At 41.4% G+C, this 18,516-nt stretch overlaps 2 protein-coding genes across 7 annotated transcripts in view; one reads left to right on the forward strand and one right to left on the reverse strand.

The window, feature by feature from the left end:
* The window catches only part of tmem71 (transmembrane protein 71), a 28,440-nt gene extending 14,016 nt beyond the window's left edge, over positions 1-14,424 (forward strand). For 5 of the 6 annotated variants that reach the window (XM_031810749.1, XM_031810748.1, XM_020467158.2 and 2 more), the window contains 9 exons: positions 318-418; positions 6,258-6,312; positions 6,687-6,902; positions 9,538-9,722; positions 10,952-11,137; positions 11,305-11,371; positions 11,574-11,635; positions 11,734-11,783; positions 11,888-14,424. In XM_031810749.1, coding sequence (XP_031666609.1) covers positions 388-418; positions 6,258-6,312; positions 6,687-6,902; positions 9,538-9,722; positions 10,952-11,137; positions 11,305-11,371; positions 11,574-11,635; positions 11,734-11,783; positions 11,888-11,911 — 876 coding nt within the window. In that variant the 5' untranslated portion in view covers positions 318-387 and the 3' untranslated portion in view covers positions 11,912-14,424. The remainder of the gene's footprint in view (positions 1-317; positions 419-6,257; positions 6,313-6,686; positions 6,903-9,537; positions 9,723-10,951; positions 11,138-11,304; positions 11,372-11,573; positions 11,636-11,733; positions 11,784-11,887) is intronic. The other variant, XM_020467155.2, reaches the window with a different exon arrangement.
* LOC109875025 (zinc finger protein 135) lies at positions 13,811-17,597 on the reverse strand. Its single transcript, XM_020467153.2, has 4 exons — positions 17,138-17,597; positions 16,928-17,031; positions 16,521-16,623; positions 13,811-16,123 (listed from the first exon to the last, which is right to left on the reverse strand). The coding sequence occupies exons 1-4, from the start codon at positions 17,421-17,423 to the stop codon at positions 15,246-15,248; spliced, it is 1,371 nt and encodes a 456-aa protein (XP_020322742.1). The 5' UTR covers positions 17,424-17,597; the 3' UTR covers positions 13,811-15,245.
* Positions 17,598-18,516: the final 919 nt, after the last annotated feature.

Genomic DNA, 18,516 nt, shown 5'->3' on the forward strand with positions numbered 1-18,516 from the left:
GTTCCAAATTCTAGTGGAAAGCCTTCCCAGAAGAGTGGAGGCTGTTATAGCAGCAAAAGGGGGGACCAACTCCATATTAATGCCCATGATTTTGGAATGAGATGTTTGACGAGCAGGTGTCCATATCCTTTTAGTAATATATTGTACTTTAGTGAGAATTCAGCAACATATTTTTCCATTTGGTTCGATCGTTTGGTTCGATCGTTCCTTAGAATTGTCATTTCAGGCATTTATTTTCTATGCAGTAGTTCTATGTGTTATTACTGCTTTCTGTCTGGCTTTGTCTTATTAAGACTGTTTTCTTATGTGTTTTCCAGATTGAGACAACCAGGACCTTTTGACCTTGAACGCTCCTCCCGAGACACCGCTGTGTGTGTACAGGCAGATATGGCCCTGCCTTTCAATGGGGTTGTTACAAGTACGTCAACTCCATTTCTAGATTTTGTATTTTTATAGTTTTTATTTATTTATTGTGCTTAGAATTTAAAGACAGAAATACCCATCTGAACAAGACTGTTCTATATACGTTATCCTTTTGTCTATAGAGTCAACCATTCTATATGGTTTAACAACCAACAAATCACTTTTTTTTTTTTTTAGGTTATTCATCTTGAAGGTTCCAATTCAGCAGTCAGGCAATTATTAACATGCTGAACTGCTTGTGAGTTAGTAGTAGGTTAACATGTTGTTATTGTACTCAACTGGCTTCAACACCAAGTACTGGAATGTTGGTCCTGGCTGTGGCTGACCCCTTACTTTGTTTACTAGATGATGATTTATTGACTGTTACCTCACCTGTGGTTTTCAGCTCCTGATCAAGGAAGGGTAAAATAAGGACTGCACTTGGGGTAGAATCCTAACTTGAGATCTATGCTCTTTACCTCGGACTTTAATGTAAATCATGCAGATCTTCACTAAACTTCCAAGTTACGCACGTTGATCTCAAGTAAGGATCCAGCCCCTAAAGGGTGACTGCACTTCCTGAAATGGCATCGTTTTATATTTGGATCATTAAATGCTAGAGGCTATGACTGAATTCAAACGTAAGTTGGTTTCGAGTGTGGTTTGTTCACAGGTGGGAAGAGTTATACAAATAATTTAGCCAATACGCTTCAGCCGGCTGGTGTGTGACCGTGGCAAAGTTGATTTGAGTTTGGATAGCCGGGCCTGGTTAGGGATCTTCAATAAATTACACAATGTAAATGAGAGAATGTTTTCATGTTTGTATTTATTTAGGATCCCCATTAGCTGCTGGCAAGGCAGACACTCTTCCTGGAGTACAGCAACATTAAGGCAGTTATATAAAATATTACATTTCATAACACTTTTCACAACACAATGTGTGCCCTCAGGCCACTACTCTACCACCACATATCTACAATACAAAATACATGTGTATGTGTGTTTAGCATGTGTATGCCTGTGTGTCTCTTTACTGTTCCCTCTGTTTTAAATCTAATTCTACTGCTTGCATCAGTTCCCTGATGTGGAATAGAGTTCCATATAGCTATGCCTCCATATAGTACTGTGCGCCTCCCATAGTCTGTTTTGGACTTTGGGGTTGTGAAGAGACCTCTGGTGGCATGTCTTGTGGGGTATGAATGGGTGTCCGAGCTGTGTGCTAGTAGTTTAAACATCCAGCATCTCAAAACTTCTTACAAAAACTATTAGTGATGAAGTCAATTTCTCCTCTATGAGCCATGAGAGATTGGCATGCATATTATTGTTAGCTCTCCATGTACATTTAAGAGCCAGCCATGTTGCCCTGTTCTGAGCCAATTTATAATTTTCCTTAGTCCATCTTTGTGGCACCTGACCACACGACTGGACAGTTGTCTATGTGCGACAAAACTAAAGCCTGTAGGACATGCCTTGTTGATAGTGTTGTTAAGAAGTATGGACAGACTTTTCCCAATCTTAGCTACTGCTGCATCAACATTTTTAGTTTACAATCCATGGTTACTCCAAGCAGTTTGGTCACCTCAGCTTGCTCAATTTCCACATTATTCATTACATTATTTAGTTGAGGTTTAGGAATTAGTAAATGATTTGTCCCAAATACAATGCTTTCAGTTTTAGAAATATTTAGGACTAACTTATTTCTTGCCATCAATTCTGAAACTAACAGCAGCTCTTAAGTATTGCAGTGATTTCAGTCGCTGTAGTAGCTGACGTGTACAGTGAGTCATCCGCATACATACACACTGGCTTTACTCAGCCAGTGGCATGTCATTTGTAAAGGGGCCTAGACAGCTGCCCTGGGGAATACCTCATTCTACCGGAATTATGACTTGCATTAAAGAAAACCCTCTGTGTTCTGTAACACAGGTAACTCTTTATCCACAATATCACAGGGGGTGTAAAGTCATAACACATTTTTCCAGCAGCAGACTATGATCAATAATGTCAAAAGCCACACTGAAGTCTAACAAAACAGCTCCCACAATGTTTTTATCATCAATTTCTTTCAGCAAATCAGTAATTTGTGTAAGTCTCATGTATGTTGAATGCCCTTCCCTAAAAGCATGCTGAATGTCTGTCAATTTGTTTAATATACAATAGCAATGTATCTGGTCAAACAATGTTTTCAAAACGTTTACTAAGGGTTGGTAACAGGCTGATTGGTCGGCTATATGAGCCAGTAAAAGTTTTTTTTACTGTTCTTTGGTAGCGGAGTGACTTTTGCTTCCCTCCAGGCCTGAGGGTACACACTTTCTTGTAGGCTTAGATTGACGACATAGCAAATAGGAGTGGCAATATCATCCCCTATTATCCTCAGTAATTTTCCATCCTAGTTGTCAGATCCAGGTGGCTTGTCATTGTTGATAAACAACTTTTTCAACACTTCCATGCTCAATTTACAATGCTTTTCTTCATAATTTGGTCAGTTATACTTGGATGTGTACGGTCGCCATTTGTTGCTGGAATGTCATGCCTAAGTTTGCTAGCTTCCATTCAGCCACACGCATTAGTGAGGCCCGGGCACTGATATTGGGCGATTCCAATTCATCCTAAAGCTTGTCGATGTTGTTGAGGTCAGGGCTCTGTGCAGGCCAGTCAAGTTCTTCCACACTGATCTCGACAAACCATTTCTGTATGGACCTCGCTTTATGCATGGGGGCATTGTCATTCTGAAACAGGAAAGGGCCTTCCACAAATTGTTGCCTCAGTTGAAAACACAGATTCGTCCAGAATGTCATTGTATGCTGTAGCGTTAAGATTTCCCTTCACTGGAATTAAGGGGCCTAGCCCGAACCATAAAAAACAGCACCAGGCCATTATTCCCCATCCACCAAACTTTACAGTTGGCACTATGCATTCGGGCAGGTATCGTTCTCCTGTCATCCACCATACCCAGATTTGTTTGGGTTCTCAGTCCAGAGAACACATTTCCACTGCTCCAGAGTCCAATGGCCTCGCGTTTTATACCACTCCAGCCGACTCTTGATATTGCGCATGGTGATCTTAGGCTTGTGTGCAGCTGCTCGGCCATGGGAACCTATTTCATGGAGCTCCCAACTAACAATTATTGTGCTGACTTTGCTTCCAGAGGCAGTTTGGAACTCTGTAATGAGTGTTGCAACAGAGGACAAACGATTTTATATGCGCTACTTGTTTAGCACACTGCGGCCCCGTTCTGAGTTTGTGGCCTACCACTTAGTGTATGAGCCGTTTTGCGCCTAGAAGTTTCCACTTCACAATAACCACAGTTACCGGGGCAGCTCTAGCAGTGCTCCGTCGCCATGTTGAAAGTCACAGAGCTCTTCAGTATGGGCCATTTTACTGCTCATGTTTGTCTATGGAGATTGCATGACTAATCCTCAATTTTGTAAACCTGTCAGCAACGGGTGTGGTTGAAATATCAAACTCCACTCATTTGATGGGGTGTCCACAACACGTTTGGTTACTACATGATGCCATATGTGTTATTCCATAGTTTGTCTTCACTATTATTTTACAATGTAGAAAATAGTAAAAATAAACCCTTGAATGAGTAGGTGTGTCCTAACTTTGACTGGTACTGTACATTATCAAACATTTCACACATGTTCTCCAGATACTGACTGGTAGCACTTGGTGGTCTATAGCAGCTTCCCACCAGAATGGGCTATAGGTGAGGCTGGTGAACCTGTAGCCATATTTCTTCAACAGTATTTAACCTGAGATCCTCTCTCACCTTTACAGGAATGTGGTTATGAATTGGACTGCACCACCATTGGCATTTGTCTTTTCTGTAGATGTTATAACCATGTATTGCTACCACTGTATCATGTTGTACACCTTTTTAGTTCTCTTAAATTATTTTAAATATTTGTACGTGAATTCCTACAATTTATAGTTGGTTTGAGCTTTTATGTCTTGGAAATTTGGAGCTATTGGAATGAACGTTTTCCCATGTACATTGTGTAATTTACTGATGGTCCCTGACTATCCCATAGTGATATCCAAAGTCAACCCAAATTTTCCGCATGCATTACGATTGGGTCGCATGCATCTGCACTCCGAATTGATGATGGCTTTTCAGCTGCCAGCTGTGGGCAGGTTTGAAACAAACCCAACCTGAATTTACATTGTGATGCAGTCACGACCTTAAGTCTCACAGAACTCCAAAATTATCCTATTTACACACAGTACATTTTTACAGTAGAATAAATGTTTGGCTCATATCGATGTCACAGTTTTTTTTAAAGTCTTAAGCCATTGGAGGGGATACTAAGTTAACATATGGAATTGTTTTAAGATGTTTTCTTTATTTCTTTAACCCCTATTTTACCAGGTAAGTTGACTGAAAACACGTTCTCATTTACAGCAACAGCCTGGGGAATAGTTACAGGGGAGATGAATGAGCCAATTGTAAGCTTGGGATGATTAGGTGACTTTGATGGTCAGATTGGGAATTTAGCCAGGACACTGGGGTTAACACCCCTACTCTTACAACAAGTGCCATGGGATCTTTAGTGACCAGAGTCAAGACACCCGATTAACGTCCCATCTGAAATACAGAACCCTACACAGGGCAATTTTTTTTCCGACCAGAGGAATGGGTGCCTACTGGAGGCCCTTCAGCACCTCTTCCAGCAGCATCTGGTCTTCCATCCAGGGACCGACCAGGACCAACCCTGCTTAGCTTCAGAAGCAAGCCAGCAGTGGGATGCAGGGTGGTATGCTGCTGGCTATACCATGGTCATTCCATGGAGCATTTATCTATTTGATTTGGAATTTTACGACCTCTTTAAGGTATGCCCCCAAAATATTTACTACTATAGCCAATAGAAATGCACTGAATAATACAAAAAAAGAATAAGGGTTGAAAGGTCCATCCTATATCTAGGAGAGCTCAGGAAATATACAGTGCATTTGGAAAGTATTCAGACCCCTTCCCTTTTTCCACGTTTCATTACGTTACAGCCTTGTTCTAAAATTGATTAAATAAAAAATGCTCAATCTACACACACTACCCCATAATGACAAGGTGAAAACAGGTTAACATTTTTTGCATATTTAAAATAATAATAACATAAGTGTTTAGACCCTTTGCCATGAGACTCAAAATTTAACTCTGGTGCATCCTCTTTCCATTGATCATCCTTGAGATGTTTCTCCAACTTGATTGGGGTCCACCTGTGGTAAATTCAATTGACTGGACATGATTTGGAGAGGCGCACAGCTGTCTATATAAGGTCCCACAGTTGACAGTGCATGTCAGAATAAAAACCAAGCCATGCTCCGAGACAGGATTGTGTCAAGGCATAAATCTGGATAGGGAACCAAAAAATGTCTACAGCAGCTGGCCACCTGGCCAAACTGAGCTAATCGGGGGAGAAGGAAGGGCCTTGGTCATGGAGGTGACCAAGAACCCAATGGTCACCCTGACAGAGATCCAGAGTTCCTCTGTGGAGATGGGAGAACCTTCCAGAAGGACAACCATCTCTGCAGCACTCCACCTATCAGGCCTTTTGGTAGAGTGGCCAGACGGAAACCACTCCTCAGTAAAAGGCGCATGACATCCCGCTTTGAGTTTGCCAAAAGGAACCTAAAGTCTCTTAGACCATGAGAAACAAGATTCTCTTGATTCATGAAACCAAGATTGAACTATTTGGCCTGAATGCCAAGCGTCACAGATTTTTTCAAATGTATTATGTTAGATTGACGCACGGGTACATCAAGACTCTTATGGATTTTAATGAATTAGGCTAGCCAACAAACTTGTGAAGTCTTGGAAGTCATAATCTGTCAATATTTTTGTATATCAACAGGTTCACCTATAAAGAGAAAGAGAGAAAAAACATTGGCTAACGAGTCATGTCAAAGGTAAAACTGGTCAAAATGTAGGCTTTGAGGTGCATGGATGCAATGTAGCGTTCCTTCGAGTAGAATTACAATTACCCCCAATTCTTTTGGACTATGTATGCAATGGGTGACCAGCCCTCCTGGAGAGCTATTGAGTATGCAGGCTTATGCTCCAACCCCATTGTTACACACCTGTTTCAACTGATCAAGGTCTTGGGGAACATCTAACTAGTCAAATCAGGTGTGCTAGGTTGGAGCGGAAGCCTGCTGAACGGTACCCGTCCAGAAGGAAAGTTGGACAACGCTGTTGTAAGCTTTGAAACACATATTTAAAGTGATGTTGAATAACTCTGACATCTATAATTCTGTCCTGGTTCTCTTTGTGTACTCTGTAGCCTGGGCCTGTCCCTCCTGTCATCTCCAGATTCATCATATGAGTGTTACTCTGTGAACCCCGTGACGGGATCCCCCAGCTCCTGCCGCCGGAGCCCCCGCCTCCTCAACAACGGCTACTACGTTCTGACTGAGGACAGCTACACCTGGGATGATGAGGGCAATGTCTCTCTCACCCCCTCCAAAATCAAACTGTCCTACAAAGAGAATCTAGTCAGGTGAGTTGTTCCAAAGAGACATGCCACGTTGAATCCAGAACTGAGAGAACTATTATGTCAAATATTTTTTCTGTGCAAATACTTGGTTTGCCAGATGCAATGGAACCAATAGACTAGTCCCCGAAGTGCAAACGTTGAGCTAAATCAAGTATACCTCAGTATTTGACCTAGGTCTGGTTGAATGTCAGTCACTAATAGACACCGTTTAGCTAGCATTCATGAATAACAATGAAAGCTCAACTCTGAGGTGTATATAGTTTCAAATGTAGAACGACTATGGGTATTAAATAACAGTGAATATAATTGAAAAATGACTGTAGCAAACCACTTTGGTGTCATGGTCGGAAATGTTCTCCCCGTCGTTATGCAGCTCTTGAGTGGGTTCAGATTTCTATTTGGGGGTGGATAACCATGCAGGTCTGTGTTCAAACACAAGCCCTGTTTATAGGGATGAGGTCATGGATTAGCCTATTTGAGAGAGCTGCACGGAAAATGTGAGGCTGGTTAGTCCTGTAAATTGGAGGTCGTAAGTCAAGTCAACCGTTTGCATTGCTAAGAGATTCTAGTCAGTGCCATTTTGCTCTTAAAATGAAAAACATCAATGCCTTGCAGGCATTTGGTTAAAAGACATTTGATTGCATAATCATGTCATTTTATTTGAAAGCCTATGATACACAAAATAATTTATTGGTAGAATTATGTAATAGAGATTTGTTCAGAGATGAATTTTCACATGGCATGGTTAAGCCACTGGTTTTGTGGGCTTTCGAACTTACCCCACTGTCTAATTATTACTACTTTGACAATACAGTATCGCGATACCCAATGGTCCTTTTAGAACCTGCTTTTGGTCAAATATTGTAATCAAATCAAATCAAATTTATTTATATAGCCCTTCGTACATCAGCTGATATCTCAAAGTGCTGTACAGAAACCCAGCCTAAAACCCCAAACAGCAAGCAATGCAGGTGTAGAAGCACGGTGGCTAGGAAAAACTCCCTAGAAAGGCCAATACCTAGGAAGAAACCTAGAGAGGAACCAGGCTATGTGGGGTGGCCAGTCCTCTTCTGGCTGTGCCGGGTAGAGATTATAACAGAACATGGCCAAGATGTTCAAATGTTCATAAATGACCAGCATGGTCGAATAATAATAAGGCAGAACAGTTGAAACTGGAGCAGCAGCACAGTCAGGTGGAAGTTGAAACTGGAGCAGCAGCATGGCCAGGTGGACTGGGGACAGCAAGGAGTCATCATGTCAGGTAGTCCTGGGGCATGGTCCTAGGGCTCAGGTCAGTTGAAACTGGAACAGCAGCATGGCCAGGTGGACTGGGGACAGCAAGGAGTCATCATGTCAGGTAGTCCTGGGGCATGGTCCTAGGGCTCAGGTCAGTTGAAACTGGAACAGCAGCATGGCCAGGTGGACTGGGGACAGCAAGGAGTCATCATGTCAGGTAGTCCTGGGGCATGGTCCTAGGGCTCAGGTCCTCCGAGAGAGAGAAAGAAAGAGAGAAGGAGAGAATTAGAGAACGCACACTTAGATTCACACAGGACACCGAATAGGACAGGAGAAGTACTCCAGATATAACAAACTGACCCCAGCCCCCCGACACAAACTACTGCAGCATAAATACTGGAGGCTGAGACAGGAGGGGTCAGGAGACACTGTGGCCCCATCCGAGGACACCCCCGGACAGGGCCAAACAGGAAGGATATAACCCCACCCACTTTGCCAAAGCACAGCCCCCACACCACTAGAGGGATATCTTCAACCACCAACTTACCATCCTGAGACAAGGCTGAGTATAGCCCACAAAGATCTCCGCCACGGCACAACCCAAGGGGGGGGGCGCCAACCCAGACAGGATGACCACAACAGTGAATCAACCCACTCAGGTGACGCACCCCCTCCAGGGACGGCATGAGAGAGCCCCAGCAAGCCAGTGACTCAGCCCCTGTAATAGGGTTAGAGGCAGAGAATCCCAGTGGAAAGAGGGGAACCGGCCAGGCAGAGACAGCAAGGGCGGTTCATTGCTCCAGAGCCTTTCCGTTCACCTTCCCACTCCTGGGCCAGACTACACTCAATCATATGACCCACTGAAGAGATGAGTCTTCAGTAAAGACTTAAAGGTTGAGACCGAGTTTGCGTATATGCCATTTAGCAGAAAATATTATCCAAACCAACATTGTGTGCTCTAACTTTCAAAAACAAACCACTTTGGTGTCATGGTCTGAAGGCTAGGGATAATATGAGATACCACGGGAGCTTTGGTGTCATGGTCGGAAGGCGAGGGACAATATGAGATACCACAGGAGCTTTGGCAGCTCTCATATTCAATACATATCGGACAGCAGCCAATTGATAACACCTTGCTCAAAGGGACAATAACGATACCCTTTACAAGTCACTACGCTAACATGACAAATGACATGAAATAAGTACATGAAACATAAGGTAGATTTAGTTAGGACTTGTTTTTTGAGTCTGTCATACTAAGTATCTTGACAACATTGATTATTACTGTGATCACAGATGCAGTACAAAGAAACACATTAGGAATACTATTAAGAACATTAGTCTTTTACACATTTGTTGACATTGTCCTGATAAAAAGTATGACTTGTTTCCCTCCCCTTAGAATCTTCAGACGCAGGCGGAAGGCCCGCCGGTCTCTAGCTAGTCTGTTTAGTGACATGACTGAGACGTGTCAGTCATGGCTGGATGAGAAAGTGTTCGGAGGGGTGCGTCACCCACCTCTTGCAGAGTCCTCCTGGATGGAGCATAGCACCACCGATTTGGACACCAGCTGCAGCTTCACTTATGGTAAGGCCTGCTATGCTATGTCTGAGTGGGAGACACTTGGGATGGCCAACTGTTGTGACACTTAAGCAATGTTGCACTTATTTCATGTAATTTTGGCCATGTTTATGTAAAGGGTATTGTTGTTGTCCCATTAAGCAAGGCTCTTATCAAGTGGCTGCTGTCTTATACAGTGCCGTCGGAAAGTATTCAGTCAACTTGACTTTTTCCACATTTTGTTACAGCCTTATTCTAAAAATGGATTTGTTTAAAAAAAAAAAATTATCCTCAGCAATCTACATACAATAACCCATAATGACAAAGCGAACAGTTTTTTTGCAAATGTATTAAACATATAACATATACCTTATTGAGAAACAAGATTCTCTGGTCTGATGAAACCAAGATTGAATTCTTTGCCTTGAATGCCAAGCGTCACATCTGGAGGAAACTTGGCACTATCCCTACGGTGAAGAGTGGTGGAAGAATCATGAAGTGTGGGGATGTGTTTCAGCGGCAGGGACTGGGAGAATAGTCAGGATCGAGGGAAAGATGAATGGAGCAAAGTACAGAGAGATCCTTGATTAAAAACCTGCTCCAGAGAGCTCTGGGCCAAAGGTTCAAATTCCAACAGGACAATGACCCTAAACACACAGCCAGACAACGCAGGAGTGGCTTCGGGACAAGTCTCTGAAGGTCCTTAAGTATCCCAGCCAGAGCTCGGACTTGAACCCGATCAAACATGTCTGGAGAGACCTGAAAATAGCTGTGCAGCAACCTGACAGAGCTTGAGAGGATCTGCATAGAAGAATGGGAGAAACTCCCCAAATACAGGTGTGCCAAGCTTGTAGCGTCATACCTAAGACTCAATGCTGTAAACGCTGCCGACGGTGCTTCAACAAAGTACTGAGTAAAGGGTCTGAGTACTTTGTAAATGTGTTTTTATTTTTCATAATTTAGTAACAATTTATAAACCTGTTTTTGCTTTGTCATTACAGGGTAATGTGTAGATTGAGGACAAAACAATTTGATCAATTTTAGAATAAGGCTAATGTAACAATGTGGATAAAGTGAAGTGGTCTGAATACTTTCGAAGGCACTGTATGTATAAAATATGAGCGCTGTCAAAGCTCACATGGTATCTCATATTATCATCCCTAGACTGCTTTGAGGGTAAACCACACCAACCTTGAATAGATGCGTGAAACTAACAACCTTCCTCAGCTGTAGTCGTGTCTCCTTTGCCATTCCAGATGACAGCGAGATCATTTCCATGCCCACGAAGTTGGCTCACGAGCCCATGGTGCAGGAGGAGATCATCACGGAGACCTGCGCCCACCAGGAGCATTTCGGCCAACCCATGGGTGGCCTTCTGGATGTCCCGCCCCCCTCAGCCTTCCTCTCCAATAGCTGCTGTCCCCCTAAACCCCAGCCAGCAGGTGAGCTGCAGTCCATTGTTCTCATTATCTACACTCTTCTGTGTATTCTCAAATGTTTAACTGTGTATATCATTATAGATCAAGCTCCCCCTCTCGTCTCAACAGTACAAGATGAAGACAGGAGAGGAGGTTCTTGTCAGTTTTGTTAAAATATTTATGCATTTCAGATTTTCCCATGGCGAAAGCTCTCTTCATCATTCTCATGGTCTTTATCTTCTCTGCCGTATTTTCAAGGTAAGCAATCAGTATAAAGGTGTATGGGGTGGCATTTACTTTTTAACCGAATATTGAAATAACCAGCATAAAATATTTGAACATTTTAGGAAAGAAAACAGTATATATCTCATTCAGTGTGAAATTATTTGATAAAAGCACTCTTAATGATGCTCTCTTGTATAGAATACCTGCTAACGTAAACTATTTCATTATTTTTCAGGTGTCTGTTGTGGGGACTGACAATGGCATTCACCACATTTATATTGATAATGATATATCTATGTAAGTATACCTCTAGTGTATTCAGTGTGGCTTTTGAAGCCAATTTCAATGGTGTTTCAAAAATTGACCATTAATTTAATACATTGCCTTTTCTCCAGTTGTCTCACAATCTGGGCCCATGGGCAAGTGGAGAAAAGCGAAGACCGAGGTGAGTCATATTCTCAAATATTAAATTACATTTATTTTGACCTCAGGCAACCACATGTTTTACATTAACGTGGTCAATAACTTTGGTCTTAATTTTTGTTCCAGGATATTACATCAAAGAATGAGTAGATGAAAGCTGTGCGTACACACACACACACACACACACACACACACACACACACACACACACACACACTCTGTTTACTCATGAAATGAATCTATGATAATGAAAAGGGTGGATGTGGACCACAAGAAAAAGAGTCATATAGATTCTTACATTTCATTAGATAAATGCGTGTAGATTGCACTTGTACATAATGTAACACGAGTTCCATTAATCTGGTCATAAAAGCAGGTTATTGGGCTCAATTGAGCGGGTATAGGGTGACACTGGTCATGCAAAAATGAGCACAGATCAGTGGAATAAATACAATAAAACGCATAATCAAAAGCAATTTAATTTGAAACTCCAAAGATGTGCGTTAGGAGAAGATCATTTTAACTGTATTTTTGTAAACTACGATGCATTGCGTATTTGGATCTTGTATTGGATAATATGCCTTCCGGACTATGCTAGTTATTTTGCTCACTGATCACTGCCATTTGCTTGTCCAAGATGTTTCCCATAATCCTGAATATAAAAATAAGTCGGTAATATTCATATCATATATTATGCACATGTTTTTAATATATTCTTCAAATACCTGAATTAATATTGTTGATAGTTGATCTTGGGTTTTTTAGGGCTGTCCAGTGTTACTATTTTCTAGCTTCCAGTATTTTGAATACAATTGCAGGGCCATTAAAGTAGCAGTGGCTTGTAGTCTGAGACTTGTTTTTTCCTCACAAAAATGACAGCTGCAACTTTTAATCTGAATAGAAGCAAATGGAAATACAACATGCTAAGTGCCTTCTTTAGCCTTGCTTAGCTAATAGCATGCTGTGCCTGCTAAACAAAACAGGGCTACATGTCAGTTGTCAGTAGACTGCGGAATCAGATAACAGTTCAAATACAGGGAAGTGACAGAAAATGCTGGCGGAAAAGAAACGTCAGCCCTGTGTGAGGATGCCTATCTGCTCATGGTAGTGCTGAAACGTGTATAGAAATGTTTGTATTCAAGGGATATGGGGAGGAGGTGGTCATTTTCATAATACTCATACCACTAGCTGCCTCTTGTGGTTAACCACAACCACTTAGTGGATCACAATAATGGAATGTGAATGTTGAGATTGAGCATAATGACGGCGGCAAAGAAAACAATCGCCCCCCCCCCCCCCCCCCCCCTCCCTTTATTTGACTCATTAAATGGTACAATGTTGAGCATGTAATGGCATTGAAGGCTGAGTAATTATGGTTGTTTATCAACCCAGAGGGAAAGTGTGTTTTCTGTCAGGAAAAGGAATAGGGCACAGCAAGTAGCTGAATAAAGTTCATATTGTATAGCTTTATAAAGTTGAAATATGAGTCATGTTTGGACCTCAAACTACAGCAGGATTTTTTGAGAATCTAAAAATAGGTGATTTGTACTTTAATAATGAGTTCATTTTGTACTGTACATCTCAACTCGCCATTCTTTGTAATACATTGGATGTTGTTGGTCCTTTAGAAAAGCTGTATTTAATTGACTCCATATATGTACTATTTGTCCAGACGAAAGTGACTTGAGAAGTATTGCTGTATGTATTCACCCCAAGTGTCAAATCTGAATGATTACTCCAAATGAGACAATTCTCTGACCAGAAAGTGTTAAATCACCAATACTTCATCAATAAGCCAAAATTAATATATAAAAAAGGTTTTGCCGGTAGACACCATTTTATTGCTAGTTTATTGTCAACAAAAGCTCATGTACACACTACAGTATATGAAGACAACATGGCTGTTATTTCTTTGTAATATTCATGATTTATTGGCATATACTGAATGTACTTTACAAGACCTTGAGATTTAAGTAATTTCCTATTGTGTACATTTGGTCACTTACAGTACCTTTACATAAACCAGTTTCAAATGTTACTTTTTTTTTCCTTTTTTTTACAATCAATTTTTATTGCTTCGTTACTCAACTAGTTTCCACATTTGCAAAATGTGTGGTTCTTGTATGCATGTTTATCTTTTGCACTCACATTGGATGTATCTGAAAATGTAATCATTGTCTGTTGTACTGTTTTTATATTCTTTAATAGTGAATGAGCTATATTGCACTGAGAAAAGATTAACATAACAGATTTGTAAAATAGTTCAACTCAATTGGTTTATACAACTTTATTAAATGTCATTTTTTATAGTTGTCCAAGTATGTGACCTTATTTTTTTAAGATTCAATATTTTAAGTGCATTTTCAGGATCTCTGGAAATATTCTGTTTCTAATGTGAGTCTATAACGTGACCGTGAAATGTATCATGAATGACTCGTCAGTGTTCAAACCACTGAACACTTTCTGCACCAGCTGAGGAGTAGAGACTTAGATTGATAGGGCAGTAAATATTTCATTGACTGTAAGAGGCCTTCATGTAGCAGTGAGCCTGTGCAACATCCATCCATTCAATTTGACTGGCTCTTTTAGGAACCCTATTAATCATGACTACGCCATGCTCATATTATTGTAAAAAAATAAATAAAAACTGTCTGGTTAATACACTATTACAAAATTTGCACCATGAAAGTTATTTGTTTGACAATACCACTTCCACGTCTATATACTATCACTATTTTCCTCAAATGAGGCACTGTCATGTCAGAGGATGAGTGACTAACAACAACACATTGAAAAGTGTAAGGAATCATTTTTGGACTAAAGTCCATCAGTCAAACACCCGATTCCTTTGCAGGTTGACGTTTATTGGGATGACTGTTGAGCGATTTCCACTAGACGGGCCAGCCGCAAAATCAAAATTGGCTATACACAGTGCATTCGGAAAGTATTCAGACCCCTTCCTTTTTTCACATTTTGTTAAGTGACAGCCTTATTCTAAAATGGATTAAATTAAAATTGTCCCTCAATCTACACTACCCCATACTGACAATTTGCTTATTTACATAATTATTCAGACCCTTTGCTATGAGATTCAAAATTGAGCTCAGGTTCATCATGTCTCTACTGATCACCCTTGATGTTTCTAATGCTTTGCCATTATTGGGTAGTGTGTGTAGATTGAGGGGGAGGGTCGGGCAATTTAATCGAATTTAGAATAAGGCTAATGTAACAATGTGGAAAAAGTCTAGGGGTCTGAAGACTTTCCAAATGCACCGTATATTGTACAAATTGTTTTTATTTTAGCTTTTTGGTCTTAATTTAAGTTTAGTGTTTGGTTTAAAAAGCTGATTTTATGACTGTGGCTGACTACCCTGCAGAGAGTCATCCCAATAAATGCCAACCTCCGAGTCCCTTTTCTGTTCAAACTTGGCTGAAGCACGTTTAGGTATGCTTTCACCCATTGAAAAGTTGTTGGTAAAAGTATTTATCCATCGTGAACACTGATGTGTCTATTGAGGTGATTGGCCGATATGAAAGTCTTCCCACAGTGCATACATCTGAACTGCTTACATCCCGTGTGTACGCTCATGTGCACTTTGAGTGAGCCCGACTGTGCGAAGCGCTTGCCGCAGTGGCTGCAGCCGTAGCGTCTCTCCCCCGTGTGAACGCTCTGGTGTCGCTTGAGATTGCTGGAGTCAGAGAAGCGCTTCCCGCACTGCGCGCAGCTGAACGGCTTCTCCCCGGTATGAACCCTCAGGTGTGTCTTGAGATTCTTCAGACAAGCCAAAGTCTTACCGCAGAAACTACAAATTAACAGCTTACCTGCTGAGACGTCGCCATTGTTACTCCCATCATTGTTATGACTGTCATGGGAGACCAAACCATTGGATCCTGTTTCCATGCCTTTTCCTGGCTCTGAGGGCAACGGCGCCCTCTGTCTACCGTCCTGGTAAGCGATAGGTTTTTTGTGCTCAGTTATGGAGGGAATCACTTTGCTCATTTCATAAGGGAATCCATTCTCTGACTCCGATTGAGTGGGTACAACATCCACATGAGAGTAAGAGCACTCGGGAAGATCAGCCCCAGAACCCTGTGTGCGAAGGGTCCCAAGTTGTCTGTGGGGCTCAAACATCATACAATCAAAGCCCACACTTTTAAGTATTCCATCACCATTTTCCAGTCCTGGGTTTAGAGATCTTTTGTTCACACTCAGGTTATTTGATCCTGGCAGGAGGTTGTTGTCCGTTTCACCACTCACCCATAAACAAGAGCTGGCGTTCTCCTGTTTGCTGATTGGTTGAGCAGCATCTGTGTCGACGTTGGATTGCCTTTCTCCTCCATCAGCACTGTGATTTAAAGCTCCTATAAAATCAACAAGGCCGTGTGTGAATCACTAAAAACTGGATGCTCATCATGAGGGTAATCATCAAAAATCACATCAGTTGAAGGATGAGCAATTTCAGAGAGTTATTGGTATACATCTATACAGTATAGTCTATATGAAAGCCCAAACTGACATAAATTCAGTTGTACTTAAATAAATGTATTAAATTGTATTCCGTATGTAGCTTGACATTGTTGCAATCACTTTACATGACAGTATTCATTTGGCAAGTTATTGGGTCAATAGAAAGGTTGACTCATTCATATTTATGGGAAAGGCATAACTGAAAGCATCAAAGTGTAATGAGGTGTGTATGAAAACACTTTTCCAAAAGTTATAATGAAAACACACAAGCTTGTCTACCATTTTACTTACCACTACTCAGTCTCCCCCATTGGTCATGATTCTCCCAGGATTCTTCCCACATCTCCTCTTTGATGGTAGGTGATTTGGGGTTTATCTCTTCCAACCCTGCAGTCTGTGTAAAATCAGTTGGGATGCCAGATATAACTGGGAATAATCCACTTACTGTGCACAAACTGTGAGAAAATGGTACACCTTACACAGTCAAAGAAAACTGAAAAGATACAACAAGAGCACTAACAGCACAGTAAACAGGTAAAACAACATAGCTTTACTGCAAGATGACCACTAAGCCTAGGTAGGCTAGGCCATGTTTGCTTTCAGACCTAGGTGGTGTTGATAACCATTGTGAAATATTAGGCTGCCTTTTTGAAATATTGTGGGAAAATGAGGCACACCGAGGCAAACGTAAAGCTTACCTTTCTCGGTGTTGTCGTTTGTCCAGTGTCACCTGAGGACTCTCTGTGCCTAAACATGCTGGTTACCAACTTGGAATCAATTGCTCCCCGACATCGTACCTCGCCTAAAATGAGTAGAGGGGAATATCATGCATCCAGACACAATATACGTTATTAATGCTGTAACCAATTAATGTAAATGAATTGTTATAACCGGTAAATGTAACGTACTGTTTAATGTCCTATTCGATTCCATGCCACGGTGAGCTCGAGAGCGACTGTGCGGAAGGATGGAGCTTCCCATTCCCTCTCTCGGAGTACTCGCACTAGACACTTTCATCTCCATCAGCCGTAGTTTTCTCCTCAAAGTTTCATTCTCCTTCTGGCCTCGAGATATCTCCACATGCAGGACGGCATAGCCATTGTCAACAAGCTCGAAGATTTCAGCCACGGCCGCATTAGCCAAAACCTCCATGATGGAGGCTAGCTGAGTGTGAAAAGCAACGGAATTTGCCATTACTAGAGAAAATGCTTTCAGGATTGTTAATAGGAAGTGTAGAAAAGCATAGATGCCGACGCCTCGAAATCAAATTCAAGTAGTTTAGCATCAATAAAATGTAAACAGAGTTCCTTTGTTGACCAGGAAGTATTTTTGAATACCTCTCACACTGCGCCTGCGTGGTAATTTCACCCAGTCGTCCTTCTTCCTCTTCTTTGTCTTCTTTGTCTTCTTCTTCTTCTTCTTCTTCTATGATATCATGGCGGTCCGCAAACAATCGTTTAAGCACATGCCTCTGGCTACTGTGCTGGAATGTACGATCAATCATGATCAGTGGTGGTAAAAGTATCCAATTGTCATACTTGAGATAAAGTATAGATACCTTAAAATAGAAAGTTGCTCAAGTAAAAGTGAAAGTCAGACAGTAAAATACTACTTCTGTAAAAGTCAAAGTGTTTTGGATATAAATATACTTAAGTATCAAAAGTAAATTTAATTGCTAAAAAATACTTAAGTATCAAAAGTAAAAGTATAAATCCTTTAAAATTCCTTATATTAATCAAATCAAAATTAATCTGGCACATGGGCAGAAAAAAACAGGTGCAGACCTCACCGTGAAATGCTTACTTACAAACCCTTAACCAACAATGCAGTTTTAAGAAAAATAGAGTTAAGAAATAATTTCCAAAATAAACTAAAGTTTAAAAAAAGTTACAATAACATAACAAAAACGAGGCTGCAGTATGCACAGGGGGTCAATGTGCTGGGGTAGAGGATAGTTGACATTTACATAAGTATTCAGACCCTTTACTCAGTACTTTGAAGCACCTTTGGCAGCGATTACAGCCTCAAGTCTTCTTGGGTATGACGCTACAGGCTTGGCACACCCGTATTTGGGTGGTTGGATGGGAAGCATTGATGTACAGCTATTTTCAGGTCTCTCCAGAGATGTTCGACCGAGTTCAAGTCCAGGCTCTGGTTGGGCCACTCAAGGACATTCAGAGAATTGTCTCGAAACCACTCCTGCATTGTCTTGACTGTGTGCTTTGGGTCATTGTCCTGTTGGAAGGTGAACCTCCGCCCCAGTCTGAGGTCCTGAGCACTCTGGAGC

This window comes from Oncorhynchus kisutch, linkage group LG30 (genome assembly GCF_002021735.2).
Source record: "Oncorhynchus kisutch isolate 150728-3 linkage group LG30, Okis_V2, whole genome shotgun sequence".
In the NCBI taxonomy this organism is placed as follows: domain Eukaryota; kingdom Metazoa; phylum Chordata; class Actinopteri; order Salmoniformes; family Salmonidae; genus Oncorhynchus; species Oncorhynchus kisutch.

Bases quoted from the DNA above. Each gene is read 5' to 3' on its own strand.
- LOC109875025 (XM_020467153.2), bottom strand. From the start codon at position 17,423: ATGGCAAATTCCGTTGCTTTTCACACTCAGCTAGCCTCCATCATGGAG. The intron at 17,032-17,137 runs GTACGTTACATT...TACTCATTTTAG, and splicing joins ATCGAATAGGACATTAAACA to GCGAGGTACGATGTCGGGGA. The intron at 16,124-16,520 runs GTAAGTAAAATG...TTGATTTTATAG, and splicing joins ATGGGGGAGACTGAGTAGTG to GAGCTTTAAATCACAGTGCT.